General features: G+C 44.8%; 1 protein-coding gene across 4 annotated transcripts in view; it reads left to right on the plus strand.

Moving 5' to 3' along the window:
- HTT (huntingtin) overlaps nucleotides 1-16,965 on the plus strand; it is a 4,811,037-nt gene that overhangs the window by 543,211 nt on the left and 4,250,861 nt on the right. For all 4 annotated transcript variants that reach the window (XM_044062924.1, XM_044062926.1, XM_044062925.1 and 1 more), the window contains exon 5: nucleotides 450-529. In XM_044062924.1, the coding sequence (XP_043918859.1) occupies nucleotides 450-529 (80 nt within the window). The remainder of the gene's footprint in view (nucleotides 1-449; nucleotides 530-16,965) is intronic.

Below are 16,965 nucleotides of genomic sequence, written 5' to 3' on the forward strand. Positions count from 1 at the left end.
TCCTGTTAGGCTTCCAGGTGCAATAAAAGTACCACGGTATTTTTGTGTGCAAAAAGAGGAGCTTTCTTAAATGTATTGGCCAGTAACTCTTCCATCATACATTTGCATAGAGTTTTGTAGGCTATGTGTGCACAAAGGCATGCAGATTCAATCACTTTGCTAACATTCCTTAGCAGTGTGTTTGTGTAATTTTTTCTGAAGCAGGATTTTTGTGTACATCTGTATAAATAGGATTATTGCATGTCTTGTCTGCATTGTTTTAACTTGGTGTATTGCATTAATTAAACCGCTGGACACGATTGGTCGGCCTGTAGTATTAGTGAGGATGCTGAGTGCTTTTAGGTGATGGAACTATTAATTCACTGCTGTTTTTTGTCGCAAATGGCTATACAAGTCTGTTAAGCCATTAATTTTCAGATACTAATGCATTGTTTTTCTAATTTGTTTAGAATGGTGCTTCCCGAAGTTTGCGAGCTGCACTTTGGAGGTTTGCTGAGCTTGTTCACTTGGTGAGACCACAGAAATGCAGGTAACAAAAATCACTTTTTTAATCAGACATATCATCCAGCACTGACCTTATAACTTTATAATAAACAAATGGATAAAACAAAGTTAAATTAGAATGCAATTAAGTAATGTGTAGTTGGGTTTTTTTTGGGGGGGGGGGGGGTTGGAGGCAGATCATTCATCTGTGCCACTTGTGAACCTGGGTTGTTTGGCAGCCAGGATGTTGTAGCGTTAATAAAGAATATGATTTAACCACTGAAGTCGTACCTTTTCCATGGGGTGAGCACTGCATTATTTACTATAGATTGGTTCCCCTCTTGGTGTTTGATTATGAGCCACCTTTTATAAGTAATGTCAAATACAAGCAGGTGTTATGATGACAAATGTGAATTGGAATATTTTTGTACATCGCCTTTATGATTTTATTACATGGCTGTACTTCTGGAAGAACTGAGGAATTCTGGCATGTGTTCAAAGACAGACTATATCCCGTCTATAGTAAGCCCTCTTCTATTTGCCATCATCACGAATGAGCCTAAAATTGTTCCACTGCAGCACATTTTCTCTTTTGGGAAGAAAAAGTACCTCATTTGATAAATTGATTGTGTGTCATTGGGCTGGCAGAAGATTATTGCAGTTAAGTAGATACTTATTTAGGTATTTATTTCTATTTATGCATTGATTTTAGAAAAAGGTTATGATTTACTTAGCCCTTAACTGGTTAAGAGCAGAAATGCTTATGTTTCAGTTTATATAAAGTTGTTTTTAACTTTTAAGTGAATTGGATGTTTTATACTAATTAAATTAATAGTTCAAGTAATTTTGGAAATTAAATTTATTACAAAACTTGGATGCATTATTTTTTATGTTGTAATAAGAGAGTGATACTTAATAGGCACAGAGCAGCTCATTTGATTGCATATTTGCCTTAGATGCCTGAATGATCCAAAACTGTGGGGTGTACCCCTGCAACCAGGTTCTTGAGTTCTTCCACTACTAATTCTGAAATGCAACAGAAAGGTGCTGTCATTGAGGTGATGCATTAAACCAAGATCCTTTCTGCTGGAGTGGGCTTTTGCTTGAATAGGTATGAAATATCACATGGTACTTATCAAAAAGTATGTTGTAATTTCCCTTGTGTCTTGGGGAAAATTCTTCCGTCTTTGTGCATTCCACCTCTGGTCCCCCCCCCCCCCCCCCCCTCCGGCCACAATCCTCCTGAAACATTTGGTCAACAAAAGTAAGCAAGTAGATAAAAAAGACTGCATGACTAAATTATCTTCCATAATCTGCCAGTATGCAAGTAGACATTAACAAAATTGGAATCTGCTGGAACCCCAGATAATGAGCTGCTGTTTGTTTGTTTGCCATAACAGCTTAGCTGTACTGCAGTCTCAATTCTTCACTTATATTGAGTCACCTATATTGTCATATTCTGTAAAATCTTAATCTTGTTTTCTTTCCTAAAATCAACAAAACAACTTAAATCTTGACTGGTAGCTGATTTGTTATCAGATGTTCTTATCATGATGGCTCTATTCTGTTTGCTCTCTGAACAGTAATTTCTGATTACCAAACTTATGTCAGCCATAACCTGTGTTGATTCCTTCTATTTTCCATATGTGTATTGAGTTAATTTTTTTTTTTGAAGGAGAGTTCATAAGTTACTTTTGTGATTCTGAGGGGAAGCTTACTGTGTAGTTTTGGAAGGCATTGCATAATGTATCTGAATGTTTTATTCTATTGTTGACACTTCGTTTCCCCAACCTTTTTCATGTCCTCCAGCATTGTGTTGCAAGCATAGATTTTCAAGTAAAACTGAATCGGGCATAGCCTTCTAGAAGACATACAGGTAAGCTATAAGAAACAAAATAGGACAACTCCTGAAACATTTCAAAATAGTTGTCCAGTCCAGTGATTCTTTTTCAACTTAGGAGTCAGTGTATCTTTTCATATTCTTTTGCATGGCTGTTTTGAAGGGCGTCCGGTTAAAGTGGTTGACTCATGTGCCTAAAATGACTAGACCTGATTTTTTTCAGAATAAAAGTGCTACAGACTGTCTCTGTGCGGCACACAAACATTCATCAAGGTTGACATTTTTTACCATTATCCCTACTTCTTTAATGATGCTGACATTAGTTTTAATGATTTGATAATGTATTTTATAGTCATAATTTATGCATTTTCCTACTGTGCTGTATTATTGACATTACATACAGAATCATAACTGCTACACCAGGTTTGTATTTTTTGTAGATTCTGTAGAACGTTGGTGTTTTTTATTGAAGTAATTCTACTGCCCTGTTTGCAGTCAAAAGTGTGTTTATTTATCCACTACCTATATCCTATGTTTTTATCTGACTAGAATAGCCCAAAAACAACTGGCTGAATTTCAGAGCTTTTTCAGACATCACAGGCAAACCCCATCAGGATAGACAGGTTTGGCATTCTTTTGTGGGGCACAATTATTTTCTTGTTCAGTGTTCTCTTCAGTGGCATGTTGCCAAGGTTGACACCTACAAATTTCAAGGGAGCAGTCGGAGGACACATGTATGGCTCCCAAGAATACTACAATGTCCAGAAGGTTTATGATATTTTTGTTTGAGAGTCTGTGCATAGATATTTATACCCTAAGCAGATTTCAAATAATTGATGTTCTTCGTGTTTCACTGTTGCAGTCATTACATTTGGGTTATCTGCTTGCTGGTATCCATCAGTCGGCTTGATTAACAAATGGAAATGGTTTATTTAGAAATAGGGAAGAAAGAAGCAAATTAGACAGAAGTAAATGGAATTTGTGGGAACAGTATTTGCAAAATGCTGTTTATTAGGTTTACAGTACTGGATGAGTGAGGTTTAAGGAAAGATTGGAATTTAGGATTTTATATAATGTAAAGGCATGCATATACGTGTGTGTGTGTGTGTGTGTGTGTGTGTGTGTGTGTGTGTGTGTGTGTGTGTGTGTGTATGCATATGAATGAATGTAAATCAAAAGTATGATCTGATGTCTCCTCTTCACGATAGGGTCTCTTGTCTGACCTTTGGATCCAGCTTGGCTATATTCTTCAGACCTGGATCCAACTCTCAAGATCCTCCCTCTTACCCATAATGCACTACATCCACCCAAGCACCTCAGATCTTGTTTGCCGCTTCAGCATCTGGACTCTGGTCTCTGTACTCTTGAGCTTATCATTTTTGTATTAAAATATCGTGGTGGTTGTAAGTGTGCCCTCTTTAATTCCTTTTCTCTTCGTAGTATGTGCGCATGTGAGTGTTTCCCTCTTATTCCTAAAAAAAATAAATAAGACCGTTAATGTTAAATATTCTTATAGTTAAAGTTAACTTGGAGTTAAATAAGCATTAAGCTTTGTTAGAATTAAAGCTTTGTGTCATAGTCTTGGCTATCTTCTAGTTGCTTACCCTTTCTTAGCTTCTTCCCGTCCATTAGTTTTTGGTGGGCTTGTCACTGGTGATGTTGGACAAACCTTCGCCCAGCTTTAAACGTTGTATTTCTTGTGGGCATAAAATCCCCAACCAGGATGCTGATAAGGATTGTGTTTATTGTTTAGAGGCAGACCACTTTAAAGCAGAGTGTGCAGAGTGTGCCTCTTTCAGTCCGCGAGCGATAGCTGATAGAAGAAATAAATTGATTCTCAGAGGTCTTTTTCCTTCATCAGCTCCAGAGGCCCAGACCCTTTCCTTGGCTTCCACTTCTTTTTGTTCTGCTAAAAAGGCAAAAAAGAGGTCTCTCCTTGTTTCTCAGAGACTCTCTAGAGCTTAAAGTGAGGTCTAGGAAAATTTTGGATCAGACCTCCTCGGATCCAAAGAAAATGCCTACCCCTTCAGATTCACCAGCACCCTCAGATCCAGGGGAAGTTATTTAATTATCATCTCCTTCTCTGTCGGATCCAGTGTTTCAGGATCTAAGAGCTTCGACCAAGTCTCTGGCTCATTCTATTAAATCTAAGCACTCATGGCCCCCCTTGTCGGCTTCATCCAGATCTTCTAAAAGCTGGTCTGAGATGGATATGGACAGGATGATGAGGAGATTCCTTAAGGCCCACATCCAGATGGCGGTACTGTCTGCTCCATCCCATGTTGGATCCATAACCTATCCAGGCCATACCATCAGGACTCCTCCTCCAATCCGGCCTTCGGTTTCAGAGTTGCAGGGTTTGGGAATACCATGTGTGTCGGGCTTGGTTCAGTGAAAGCTCCCTTCCTCGATGCCGAGGTTACCCTTGATTAGCCATGTTGCAATTCTCTCAGAGCAGAGTGAGTCTCAGAGACGTGGTGTCTGTGGTGGGTCTGGGGGAATGGGTCAGCTCCATCTTTGTTGGAACCATCTCTTCCCGTAGGTGCCTCACAATTGACAGCTCCGGTTTGTTCTGGAGGCTAAGGATCTGGGGTGAGTCCTAGGTGTTTTCCCTCTGTGCCTTTGGCTTCTCCCAGTCCATCAGCTTTCTAGGTAGTGGAGAGGATTTTGCCCTGAGTTGGAGATCCGTTGCCACATGTCTCTCAAGCTGCCCCTGTACCCCCCATCAGGTCGAGGCCTTGAGCCCATTCGTCCTGCCGTGAGTCAACCCTTCCCAAGCGGTCTCCAAGATCTCCCTGGGTAGAAGGGATCCCCTTCATCTGACAGTTCCCCAGAGTACCTAGCTGAGGAAGTCCCTCTGGAAAAATGTGTAAAAGGAGGTACATTGAATCTCCATTGGTGTCCTTAACTGAGGACACTGACTTCAATGAGGGGGAAGGATCCATGGTGATGTCTCCTTCAGGGACATTCTAGAAGTCCTGAAACAAAAACGTGGGTGCTCTGCCAGACCTCCTCCTCCTGAGGAGTCAGTGCTCTTGGAGGCATTTGGGATGGGACCATCTACAGTCTGGGTGACCCCCCCTCCAACAGACGCCATCATTGATTTGGTTTCCCACCAGGCATGGAAGGAACCAAACACCATCAACCCCATCCACAAGTGCCCTTATAGGATGCTGCTACATCTGGCAGATAGAAAACGTTGGAGCAAGGGTCCTGTTGTTGATGCCATCGTGGTGGCAGCCACCAAGAAAGAAAGAACCGACAGAAGATACTGCCAATGTCCATGCACCTAATAAGGAGTCTAGCACATTGGACAGGATTGGGAAGCATGTTTACCCCTCTGCCACTTCTGCGCTGAAGTCATTAAACTACCTGGCCCATTTTACCCGGCTTCAGAGAGATCCGATCAAGGAACTCACAGCATCTGTCTTCGAGTCCATGCCTGCGGAGGAATTTAAGAAGGTTTCTCCCAAGCTGACCACGCTATCTTCCTTTGCCAACTCATCAATGAGGTTGCTCTCCCATGCAACAGAGGGTACCTCACGAGCAGTCATTTCAGGAATTTTCCTAAGAAGACATGCCTGGATGAGGCTATTTGGTTTTGCAGAGCCCTTTAAGGCATCCTTTGTGAATGCCCCTTATGATGGCTATTCTCTGTTTGGGCCATCAGTTTGAGATACTGTCACCCACAGTGAAAATTACGGAAAGACCCCTTCTGCTGTTGGAATTAAAATTTTCTGCACCCCAGAGGTCCTTCTCCAGGAACCAATGCTGAGGCAAGAAAATGTGGTTTTGTAAATCTCAAGGCCCTTTCCAGGACCCATGCTGGGAAGCCTCCTCTAGAGGCAGAGGAGGAGGGTTTGATGGTAGGCACCACCCTAGAGGCAGAGGAGGCCCACAAAACCAGAGCTTTAGAGAAACATTTGCCAAAAACCCCTATCAGCACTCCTGAAGTGCTGCCCAGCTGTCTGTCTATGGAGGCATTTGGGGGTCAACTAGCTTTGCACTTGTAAGCCTGGACACAGTTGACTCAAAACCACTGGGTGCTAAGTATAATATCCAGAGGCTACTACATTCCCTTTTTTCTTATCCCCCAAATTCCAAGAACCTCACTGATGTGCCACCCACTCAGAGGGAGCAGACAGCACAGGAAATTCAGCAACTGCTGCAAAAAAAGAGTCATCTAAGAGGTTCCAGCAGAACAAAGTGGATTCAGAACCTACCCCTGCTTCTTTTCGGAGCAGAAAAAGACCCAAGACCCATTCTGGATCTAAGCAAGTTAAATGGTTATGTAAAGAAGTTGAGGATGTTCTTCGTGTTTCACTGTTGTAGTTATCCCTGCTGTTGTAGCCCTTGGCCGGCCCGAATACCATAGTGACTGTTTTTTTTTTGTGCCGGCTGCAGTCGCCTGTAATATGATGTCAGGTCATTAGTTCTATAAAGCAAGGCAGCCGATGTCATTACATCAGTCTTTCTTGCCATGGAGCCCGTAGCAAAAGCAGTTCACTTGAGTGCCAGTTGGTCTCTGCCAGAAGTTGAACTTCAGCTGAAAACATATAAAGCTAAGTACCCCAATGGGGATCCTTTTTTCTTGCACTAACCAATGTCCGAAAAAGTTAACCATTTTCTTGCCTGTGGAAAGCAGATCCCACACCGAGACTTACATTCTTACTGTGTCACTTGTATAGGCCCAGACCACGATATCGCCCGTTGCTGGTTCTGTGCCCTCTCTAATGCAAGAACCATTCGTCATAGAGCTCTTTTTGTAGACCATTAGTTTTGTGTTCCATCTTTGCATTCCGATATGGCATGCATCAGCCAACAATCTGTGGACATTCCGAAATAACGTAGAGATAAAGATAGAGACAGACCACACAAGGCTAAGCCTCCTGACAACGCTACCGCTAAGCAGGTCATCAGTTCTCCAGAATTTAGTGAGGTGCTTTCACAGCCCCCTGATGCCTGATTTGATATCTATGTAGGCTTCTACCAAGACCCTTTCGGAGTCTGGTATGCTGGAGACATCGTCTTAGTCTTTTGAGCCTTTGGCTGTCTCTGCCTTGGTTGGGTCCGGAGCCACTATGCAGGCACAGGCTTCCGAGGAAGCCTTTCGCACTACCAAATCTAGACATAAAAATGACGTCTTCTCTTCCGACTACCATTTCTCTCAGACTGGATTCTCTCATGCCTAGAAGCCAGGCCACTCCTAGGAAATCTGCTTCTAGCCACCATCTTGCTACTGCTCCACCATCCCAAGCACAAATGCTGAAAATGGCAGAGGATCTCATCTCCCTTATCCGGGGTAGTCAGGCCACAACCCCTAAAGGGAAAAGGCACCCTTCTTCAGAAATTAAGACAGAACAGGATTCTGAGGAATCTGACTATTCAGTTTTTGAAGAGGAACAGCATCCCTTAACTGCTTATGAGGATTCCGACGTAGAGGAATCCATCCTTTCTTCCTCCCCTCTAGAGGGACTTTCCTTTGGGGAAACCCTTCACTCCCTCAGGGAACATTTCCAGTGGGAATCCCAGGACTTCTCACAGTCTAGGAAAAGACTTGGAGAGTTTCTGGACCAGCCTTAGCACAGACCCCTGGCCATCCCCCCTATTTTAGAAGTGGTGGATGATGTTTTCCATGACTCCAGCTTAGCCCTTGACGCCCTCCCTCTTGCTCCCAGTAAACCTGACCGGTACTACAGACTACCGGATTCTCACAAATACCTGTACAGAAATCCTATAGGTAATTACACAGGGACTTAAAGGAGCTAAGACTAGTTCTGCCAAAAATCCTCTTCCTTCTGACAAGGACTCCAGAGTTCTGGACAGATTGGGTAAAAGAGTATACACCTCTGCAACCTTAGCTATCAGAGCACTCAGTTGTCAGTTCTATATGTCAAAATATCAGCACACATTTTGGAACTGTTAAAACAGAAAATTCCTACTTTTCTTGACTGTGCCAATTCAAAAGAGTTAGAAGATTTACTGCACTCTGCTTGTTAAATGGCCAAACATTCATTACAGTATGGATATGATGCCCTAGAAGCCTCTAGCAGGGCAGCAGTGACAGGATCTGTTATTAGAAGACCTGCATGTCTGAAGGAAAAAACTCTCCCTGATCATGTCAAGTCGAAACTTATTGATGCACCCCTAGATATAGGAGCACTTGTTTGGGGAAAAAGCAAAAGAGGTGCTCAGAGGGAAGACAAAGCAAAATGTATGCAAATAGTAAAAGATTTCTTTCAGGTACAACCCCTCCCAGGTTCAGCAGGAACTTTCTCTCTAAGCACTGGGCATTCCCTGCACCTAGCAGACAGGGCCAAGGTAAGCTGACAGCGACAGACCATCCAGGCCCCCTATCCAAGGGTCAGCAGAGAAGCAAACAATGGACCACTTCCGTCTCTAAGGCAGGGAGTTCTAAGCCAACCTTCTGTGGCAAACGCTCACAATGACTCCCCCTCCTCCCTCTGCCCTCCCTTCACTCATCAAAGACGAAAAAGAAGGATGTTCATCGTGCATACAGCTGCAGTCATAACAGATGGGTTATCCTGCCATCAGGCGGGTCCTCGGTCGGCCGAATTCCAAAGTCTAGGTCCGGCGTCGGTTGTCGTCGCTTCTTCCCTGACATCAGTGCGGCAGAGGTATAAAGGAACCAGCCGACGCCATTTTCTCCAGTCTTTCTTGCCGCGCGGTGCCCGAAGCAGAAGCAGTTCGCAAGTGCCGGTCGGCCAGCTCCTGAGTTTTACGAAAATTTTTCAGCCGAAGTCTTCTTGAAAGCTAAGTACCCCGTTGGGGAAACTTTTCTTGCCTCAGACCGATGTCAGACAAAGTTAATAATTGCATTTCATGTGGGAAGCAAATACCACATAAGGATTTCCATTCCTTCTGCATTCCTTGCTTAGGCCCAGACCACGACGTCTCGGCCTGTCGTTTTTGTGCTAGATTCAACAAACGCACTATTAAGTGTCGGGCGGAGTTTGCCCAACACTGTTTTGGTAAAAAATTTAATTACATTATGTCGTTGGATATTCCGACTCCAGTTTTGAGTAAAAGACGCAAAGATAAGGACCGACATACGAGGTCCGCGACTTCTACCGACACCACGCTAAAGCCGGCTACAGGTGCTCCGGTTCTCAGCGAGGCGCCTACACAGCCCCTGAGTACCGATGACACTTCTTTAGTGGTGTCTTCTGTGCCCGAGGTCGCAGGCTCCTCGGCCCCCACTCCGACTACAGATACCGATGCCACTGTTGACGGGGAAACCCAAACTTTAGACAGGCCTGCCACCTCTCAAGGTGTCTTCAGGCCTTCCTCTTTTTCCATTAAGGCTTTCACAAAATCTAAAGCAGCCATGAAAACTAAAAGACAAGCTCCACAGAGCCCTTCTCAAGGCCCCATGCCTAAAAAACAGATGCTCAAAATGGCTGAGGATTTGATTACTCTTATCAGGGGTTCTCAACCCCCCTCGGACAAAAGGCCCAGATTGGAGGAGGACTACCCTTCCTCAGACCAAGCCTCTATTACCTCAGAACATTCTGAGGACCAGGAATATTCATATTCCCCTTTTGAAGATTCTGATGCCGAGGAGTCATTCCCTTGGTCTCCCCCCCTGAGGACTATTCTTTTGGGGAAACCTTACATACCTTGAGGGAACACTTTCACTGGGAAGGCCAAGATTACTCAGATTCCAAGAAAAAGCTCAGGGATTTTCTCTTGCTTCCTCAGCACAGGCCTCTGGCTATCCCTCCTGTCTTGTATATTTTAGATGATGTGTACACAGAAGCCAGCCTCAATCCAGATTCTTTACCTCCAGCTCCTGTTAAACCTGACAGGTATTACCGGGTTCCTGATTCACACCAATTCCTGTACAAAAGCCATGCTGCTGACCCAGAAACTATTACACATGGTCCCAAGGGAATTAAGGCCTCTACTGCCAAAAACCCATTACCTTCAGAGAGAGATTCCAGAGCTTTAGAAAGGTGGGGGAAAAAGGTATACACCTCGGCCACTTTAACCATGAGGGCATTAAGCTGTCAGTTCCATATGTTAAAGTATCAACAGTTTGTTATCTCAGTTGAAAAGCAAAATGGCACAACCTGAACAACCAGACTTAAAGGAGTTGCAGGATTTGTTGCATAGTGCAGAGCAAGTGGGTAAACATACCTTGCAATGTGGTTTTGATGCTTTAGAGGCCTCATGTAGAGCTGCTGTTACAGGGTCTGTCATACGTAGACATGCTTGGCTCAAAGAGCAAACCTTACCAGATCATGTCAAAGCTAAATTACCAGATGCACCTCTTCAAAAAGATGTATTGTTTGGTGTTAAAGCTGAGGAGGTACTAAAGAAAATGGAGGAAAAGGCAAGATCAATGCAAACAGTGAAAGATTTCCTACAGGTACAACCTCCACGTTTCAGCAGAAACTGGCCTTCAAAAAATTGGTCCTTTCCAGCCACGGACAGACCTCAAAGAGGTAGATACAGGTGCCCGAGGGGTAGAGGGCAATCTCAAGGATCATTTAGAGCCAGACAATGGCAAGCACCTACACCAAGAGGTGGAGAGGATAGATCACAGTCATTCAGAAAGCAGACACAATGACTTTCCCCTTTGCATGCCAAGCAAAGCTTTAATGGCAGCACCTTTAGGCGGAAAACTGGCATTATTTTCAAAAAATTGGCATATTGTCACAAAAGACAAATGGATCCTGGACATTATAGACAGAGGCTACAGATTCCACTTTCACACCCTTCCAAAAATGAGAGGCATGCCAAACCTGCCACACAATCAAAGGGCAGAGGCACAAAAACAAATTTCAGCTCTCATGGACATGAAAGCTATTCAAGAGGTACCTGCAAAAGAACAAGGTCAAGGTTTTTATTCCAGACAATTCCTGGTACCAAGGAAGGACAAAGATTGGAGACCTATTTTGGACCTATCCATCCTAAACACATATTTACTCGTACCAAAATTCAAGATGCTCACATTACAGCAGCTTCTTCCCATGCTGGGCAAGGAGTCTTGGCTGGAAACATTGGACCTCAAGGAGGCATAGCTGCATGTCCCTATCAGACAAGATTGCAGAAGATACCTCAGATTTCTTGCAGGTTCAACCCATTATCAATTCTCTGCATTGCCCTTTGGCTTATCTACTGCGCCCAGAGTGTTTACGAAATGCTTGGCATCAGTAATTGCCTTCTGCAGACTTCAAGGGATGCAAATATACCCATATCTGGATGACTGCCTGATCCAAGCGGACAGCAAGCACATACTTCTGAAACACCTGGCGTTTGTAATAAAATTGTTGAACTTTCTGGGATACACAGTCAACAAAAAGAAATCAAAACTAATACCCTCTCGAGCAATAATTTTCCTGGGTGCCAGCTTGAATACAAACACCCAGATGGGCCTACCTCACGCCAGAGAAGCAAGGGCAACTATCTCAATACTTCAGAAAAATGGCAACCTTCACCAGGCTGACTGCAAGGAAGATCCTGCAGGCTCTGGGATTCATGGCATCTTGCATCCTGCTAATCCCATGTGCAAAGCTGCATATGAGAAAACTTCAATGGTACCTAAAAAACTTATGGTCTCAACACAGCCACAGTTTGTAAACAATTATACCACTCATTCCATGTCTTCAAAAGGAATTTCTGTGGTGGGCTCAAGCATGCAAAAGAAACATAGGTCTCCACTTCTGCATGCCTCAAGCAAATCAAATCATCACAACAGACGCCTCGGACTACGCCTGGGGGGCGCACATGGCAGATCAGTGCATTCAGGGCAAATGGTCCCAAAAAGAAAAGCACCTGCACATCAATCAAAAGGAAATGCTAGCAGTACAAAATGCTATTATGGCCTTCAAAGACCTACTGCATCCAGGCCAGCTATTGATAAGGACAGACAACACCACAGTGAATGTGGTACATAAACAAACAGAGAGGAACTCATTCATACCCCCTGTGCAGACTAGCCATGTCCCTTTGGAACACGGCTCTGGAATTGCAAATCCAACTTCAAGCACAATTCCTGCCAGGGAAGGAAAACACGCTGGCAGACAACCTAAGCAGAAATATGACAGATCCACACGAATGGAAGTTGCATCCTCAAGTTTTCGCAAAGATAATTCAAGCATGGGGACGGCCAGACATAGATCTCTTTGCTACCCACAGAAATTACCAACTGAAAAAATTTTGCTCAACGACCTATCATCCACAGGCCTGGAAAGTGGACGCACTTTCTTTCAATTGGACAACATTGACAGTCTATGCCTTTCCACCTCTTCCTCTGCTGCCCAAAGTTCTATTAAAAGCCAGAGCAGAGAGGCCAAAGATGATTCTCATTGCTCCAGACTGGCCAAGACAACACTGGTATCCACTCCTGAGGAGCCTGTCGCATTCCCACCATGGATCCTGCCTCTAGTGCCTCTTCTGTTGACCCAGCACAACTTCAAAACTCTTCACAGTCAGCTGAAAACCCTCAATCTAGCCGCATGGAGGATTCCTTGATTTCCCAACAGACCCTCCTCTCCAAGGAGGTGCAGGATGTCATCTTGGAGGCCAGAAGACCTTCTACTAGAAAAGCCTACTCCGCCAAATGGAAATGTTTTTGTGCCTGGAATCAGAAAAAGGGCCAGAATCCTTGGGTACTAAATTTACCTCAAATATTACAGTACCTAGCTGAGATGTTAAACAGTGGACTTTCCTTCTCCTCCATCAAGATCCATGCTTCAGCCATTTCTGCACAATACAACACTGATCCTCCTTTATTCTCTCATCCTTTCTTAAGACAGTTCCTCAGAGGGGCTAAGAATATAAAACCCCCAAGGAAACCACCAGTACCTGCTTGGGACCTCAACTTTATTTTAGAAAAACTGACCCTGCCTCCATTTGAGCCAGCTGCTTCAACAGAACTGCAATATTTGTCATGTAAAACAGCCTTCCTTCTGGCTATCACCTCAGCATGCAGGGTTTCGGAACTACAAGCCCTCATGGCTGTGCAACCTGTCATCATTTTCCATCAGGACAGAGTTTCCTTACGAACCAACCCTTACTTTATGCCAAAGGTAGTAACCAGTGTAGCCTTGAATCAGACTATCCACTTACCTACCTTTTATCCTAACCCACAAAACAAAGGGGAAAGACTACTGCATTCCTTGGACATTCACAGACAACTTTGTTATTATTTGGACAGGACGAGGCCATTCAGAAAATCAGAGCAACTCTTTGTGTCCTATGCTACAGGTGCTCAAGGAAAGGCCATTTCCAAACAGACAATCTCAAAATGGATAGCCCACTGCATACGCTTTTGTTACTCATTTCATGGAAAAACTGTACCTACAGGCATCAGATCTCACTCCACAAGGGCCACAGCTACCTCTGCAGCTTTCCTCAGGGGGGTTCCTACCAAGGATATTTTGGAAGCAGCCACTTGGAGCTCTGTGCACACTTTCTCCAAGCACTATCACCTTCCACTGTACTCTAAATCTAGAGCTGGCTTTGCCACAGCAGTCTTGCAGGGCATCCTTGCTCCTCCTAGTTCCACTTAGTGCCTGCCACCCCTTTTTAGCTTTGGGATTCTACCAATCTGTTATGACTGCAGCTGTATGCACGATGAACATAGTACAGTTTTTTACCTACCATAAATGTAGATGTTCGAGTGCTAATACAGCTGCAGTCCAGGTTTCCCTCCCTCCATCCCCTCTTGGGGAAGGCCTTATGACAAACACCTCCTCATACAACCTGATTGGGGTATTCTTTTATGGTGTATTTGCTTGCAAACCACTGTTCTTTGATTATATTACATTATATTATTACATAAGTTTATGTTTTGCCTTCCTTCTGGGGGCATCTGACATCTGGGGCAAGAACAACTGAAGAAAATGGCGTCGGCTGGTTCCTTTATACCCCTGCCGCACTGACGTCAGGGAAGAAGCGACGACAACCGACGCCGGACCTAGACTTTGGAATTCGGCCGACAGAGGACCCGCCTGACGGCAGGATAACCCATCTGTTATGACTGCAGCTGTATTAGCACTCGAACATCTACATTTATGGTATGCACAAAACTGTACTATCTCCCTCTTCAAAGACAATTGGCTTTCTGTAACAAAAGACCAATGGGTCTTAAAGTTCATTTTTCAGAGATACAAATTCTCTTTCAGCGAACTTTCAATTCCAAGAGGGTACCTGGACTTGCCTCCAAATCAGTTGGCAGAGGCATTGAAGCAGGTACAAACTCTCATATCCCAGGGGGCAGTAGAACATGTACCCTCAGATCAAACAGGCAAAGGATTTTATTCCAGACAATTCCTTGTTCCCTGAAAAGAGGGCACATGCCGCCCCATCCTGGATCTCTCCATTCTGAACACCTCCCTGGTGGTCCCCAGATTCAAAATGCTAACTTTGCAGCAGCTGCTGCCTATGCTAACAAAAAATGCCTGGCTAGTGACCCTAGACCTAAAAGATGCCTACCTCCACATCCCCATCAGGGAGTCGTGTAGGAAATTCCTGCGCTTCAGAGCAGGCTCACAACACTTTCAGTTCTCTGTGCTGCCCTTTGGCTTATCTACTGCACCCAGAGTATTCACCAAATGCTTGGCCCTGGCCATAGCATTCTGTAGACAAAGAAATGTACAAATTTATCCTTACCTGGACAACTGCCTCTTTCAGACAGAGTGCAAAGAAAAGCTGCTCCAAGACCACCTCTTTGTCAAATCACTCCTAACTTCCCTAGGGTTCACCATCAACGAGAAAAAATCAAACCAAAACCCCACCAGGAAGATCATTTTCTTGCAGGCTGTGCTAGACACAGCATCCCAAATGGCCTTTCTATCAATAGAAAAGCAAAGCTTCCTGCCTCTCTACTTTACTCAGCTAGCTTCCAGAAGTCACCTCACCGTGAGGAAGTTCCTGCAAGCCCTGGGATGCATGGCATCTTGCATCCTTCTCATTCCTCTGGCCATGAGTAGACTTCAGTGGTATCTAAAGAACCTTTGTTGCCAGCATTCTCAGTTCCTAAAGACCTCTCTCCGTCTGATCCCATGTATAAGGGCCGAGTTTCTCTGGTCTGCAGAGACCTGTACCAGGAAGGGTCTTACCTTTATCCTCCGCCCTACCGGCCAGACCATTACTACTGATGCCTCAGATATTGCTTGGGGTGCTCACCTAGCAGGCAGGTGCACCCAAGGTCTTTGGAGTGCCCAGCAACTTCACTTGCACATCAATCAGAAAGAAATGATGGCAGTACAAAAGGCTCTGACATCTTTCAAACCCCATCTCAGGCCAGGGGTTCTTATAAAAACGGACAGCACCACAGTAATGTGGTATATCAACAAACAGGGGGGACCCAATCTTACCCCCTGTGCAGGGTAGCCATGAGCCTCTGGCTTACAGCCACCTCCATGGGTCTACACCTAATTGCCCATTACCTACCAGGGGTCAACAATACCCTGGCAGATCACCTAAGCAGAAACTTACTGAACCCCCATGAACGGCAGCTTCAACAGGGAAATCTTTCTGCAAATCACTCAGGAGTGGGGGACTCCGGAAGTGGATCTCTTTGCCTCACACCTCAACCACCAACTGCAAAAGTTCTGTACCAGGGAGTATTCCCTTCTAGCGTGGAAGGTGGATACCTTGACCTTCCCCTAGAGTTCCCTCTCTGTGTTTGCTTTCTCTCCTCTGCCCCTTATTCTCAAGGTACTGATCAAAATAAGGGAGGAGAGACCAAAGGCCATCCTCATTGCTCCAGATTGGCCCAGACAGCATTGGTACCCCGTACTGCGCAGCCTGACCTTACAGCCACCCAAGCAGATTCCCCTGATCTCAGACCTCTTGACCCAGGGGAGGGGTAAGATACTGCACCCAGACTTACAGACTCTCAATCTCTCAGCATGGCTTATACCTTAAAAGCTGACAAGAGTCCCTGTTAAGCAAACCGGTCCTAGGCATCATCACAGAGGCCAGAAGGCCCCAGCACCAGAAATTCATACCAGGAAAATGGAAAATAGTCTGCTGCTGGAGCCAGTCCAAAGGGGCCAGTACCTCCCATCCTTCCATCCCTCTTATCTTGGATTACCTAGCCGAGTTGCTCAATAGTGGCCTCTCTTACTCCTCTATTAAAATCCATGCCTTGGCCATTTCTGCCCATTTTGATTCAGACCCCGCCCCTCTTCTCTCATCCTTTGATTAAGCAATTCCTCAGGGGGCTTCTAATAGCAGGCCTCCCACGCCACCCTGGGATCTGAATAATTTTCTAGAAAACTAATTTTATCTCCTTTCAAACCTGCTGCTTCTACAGAATTGAAATGCATCTCTTGGAAGACTGCCTTCCTACTAGCTATGACCTCAGCCAGAAGGGTATCAGAGCTTCAGCCTCTCATGGCTCTTGATCCCTTCATCATTTTCCATGCAGACAAGGGTCTCCCTGAGGACTAACCCCCTCCTTCATGCCCAAGGTGGTATCTGATGTGACCCTCAACCAGGCCATACACCTACCCACCTTCTTTCCCAGCCCTCAAAACAAGGGGGAAAGAATTTTGCACTTGCTAGATGTGCGCAGACAATTCAGATACTATCTGGACCATACTAAACCTTTCAGAAAAACAGACCAACTACTTGTCAGCTTTGCCCCTGGGGCAGAGGGGAAG

Source organism: Protopterus annectens, chromosome 2.part1 (assembly GCF_019279795.1).
Source record: "Protopterus annectens isolate FY-2018-M chromosome 2.part1, PAN1.0, whole genome shotgun sequence".
Classification (NCBI taxonomy): Eukaryota; Metazoa; Chordata; order Ceratodontiformes; family Protopteridae; genus Protopterus; species Protopterus annectens.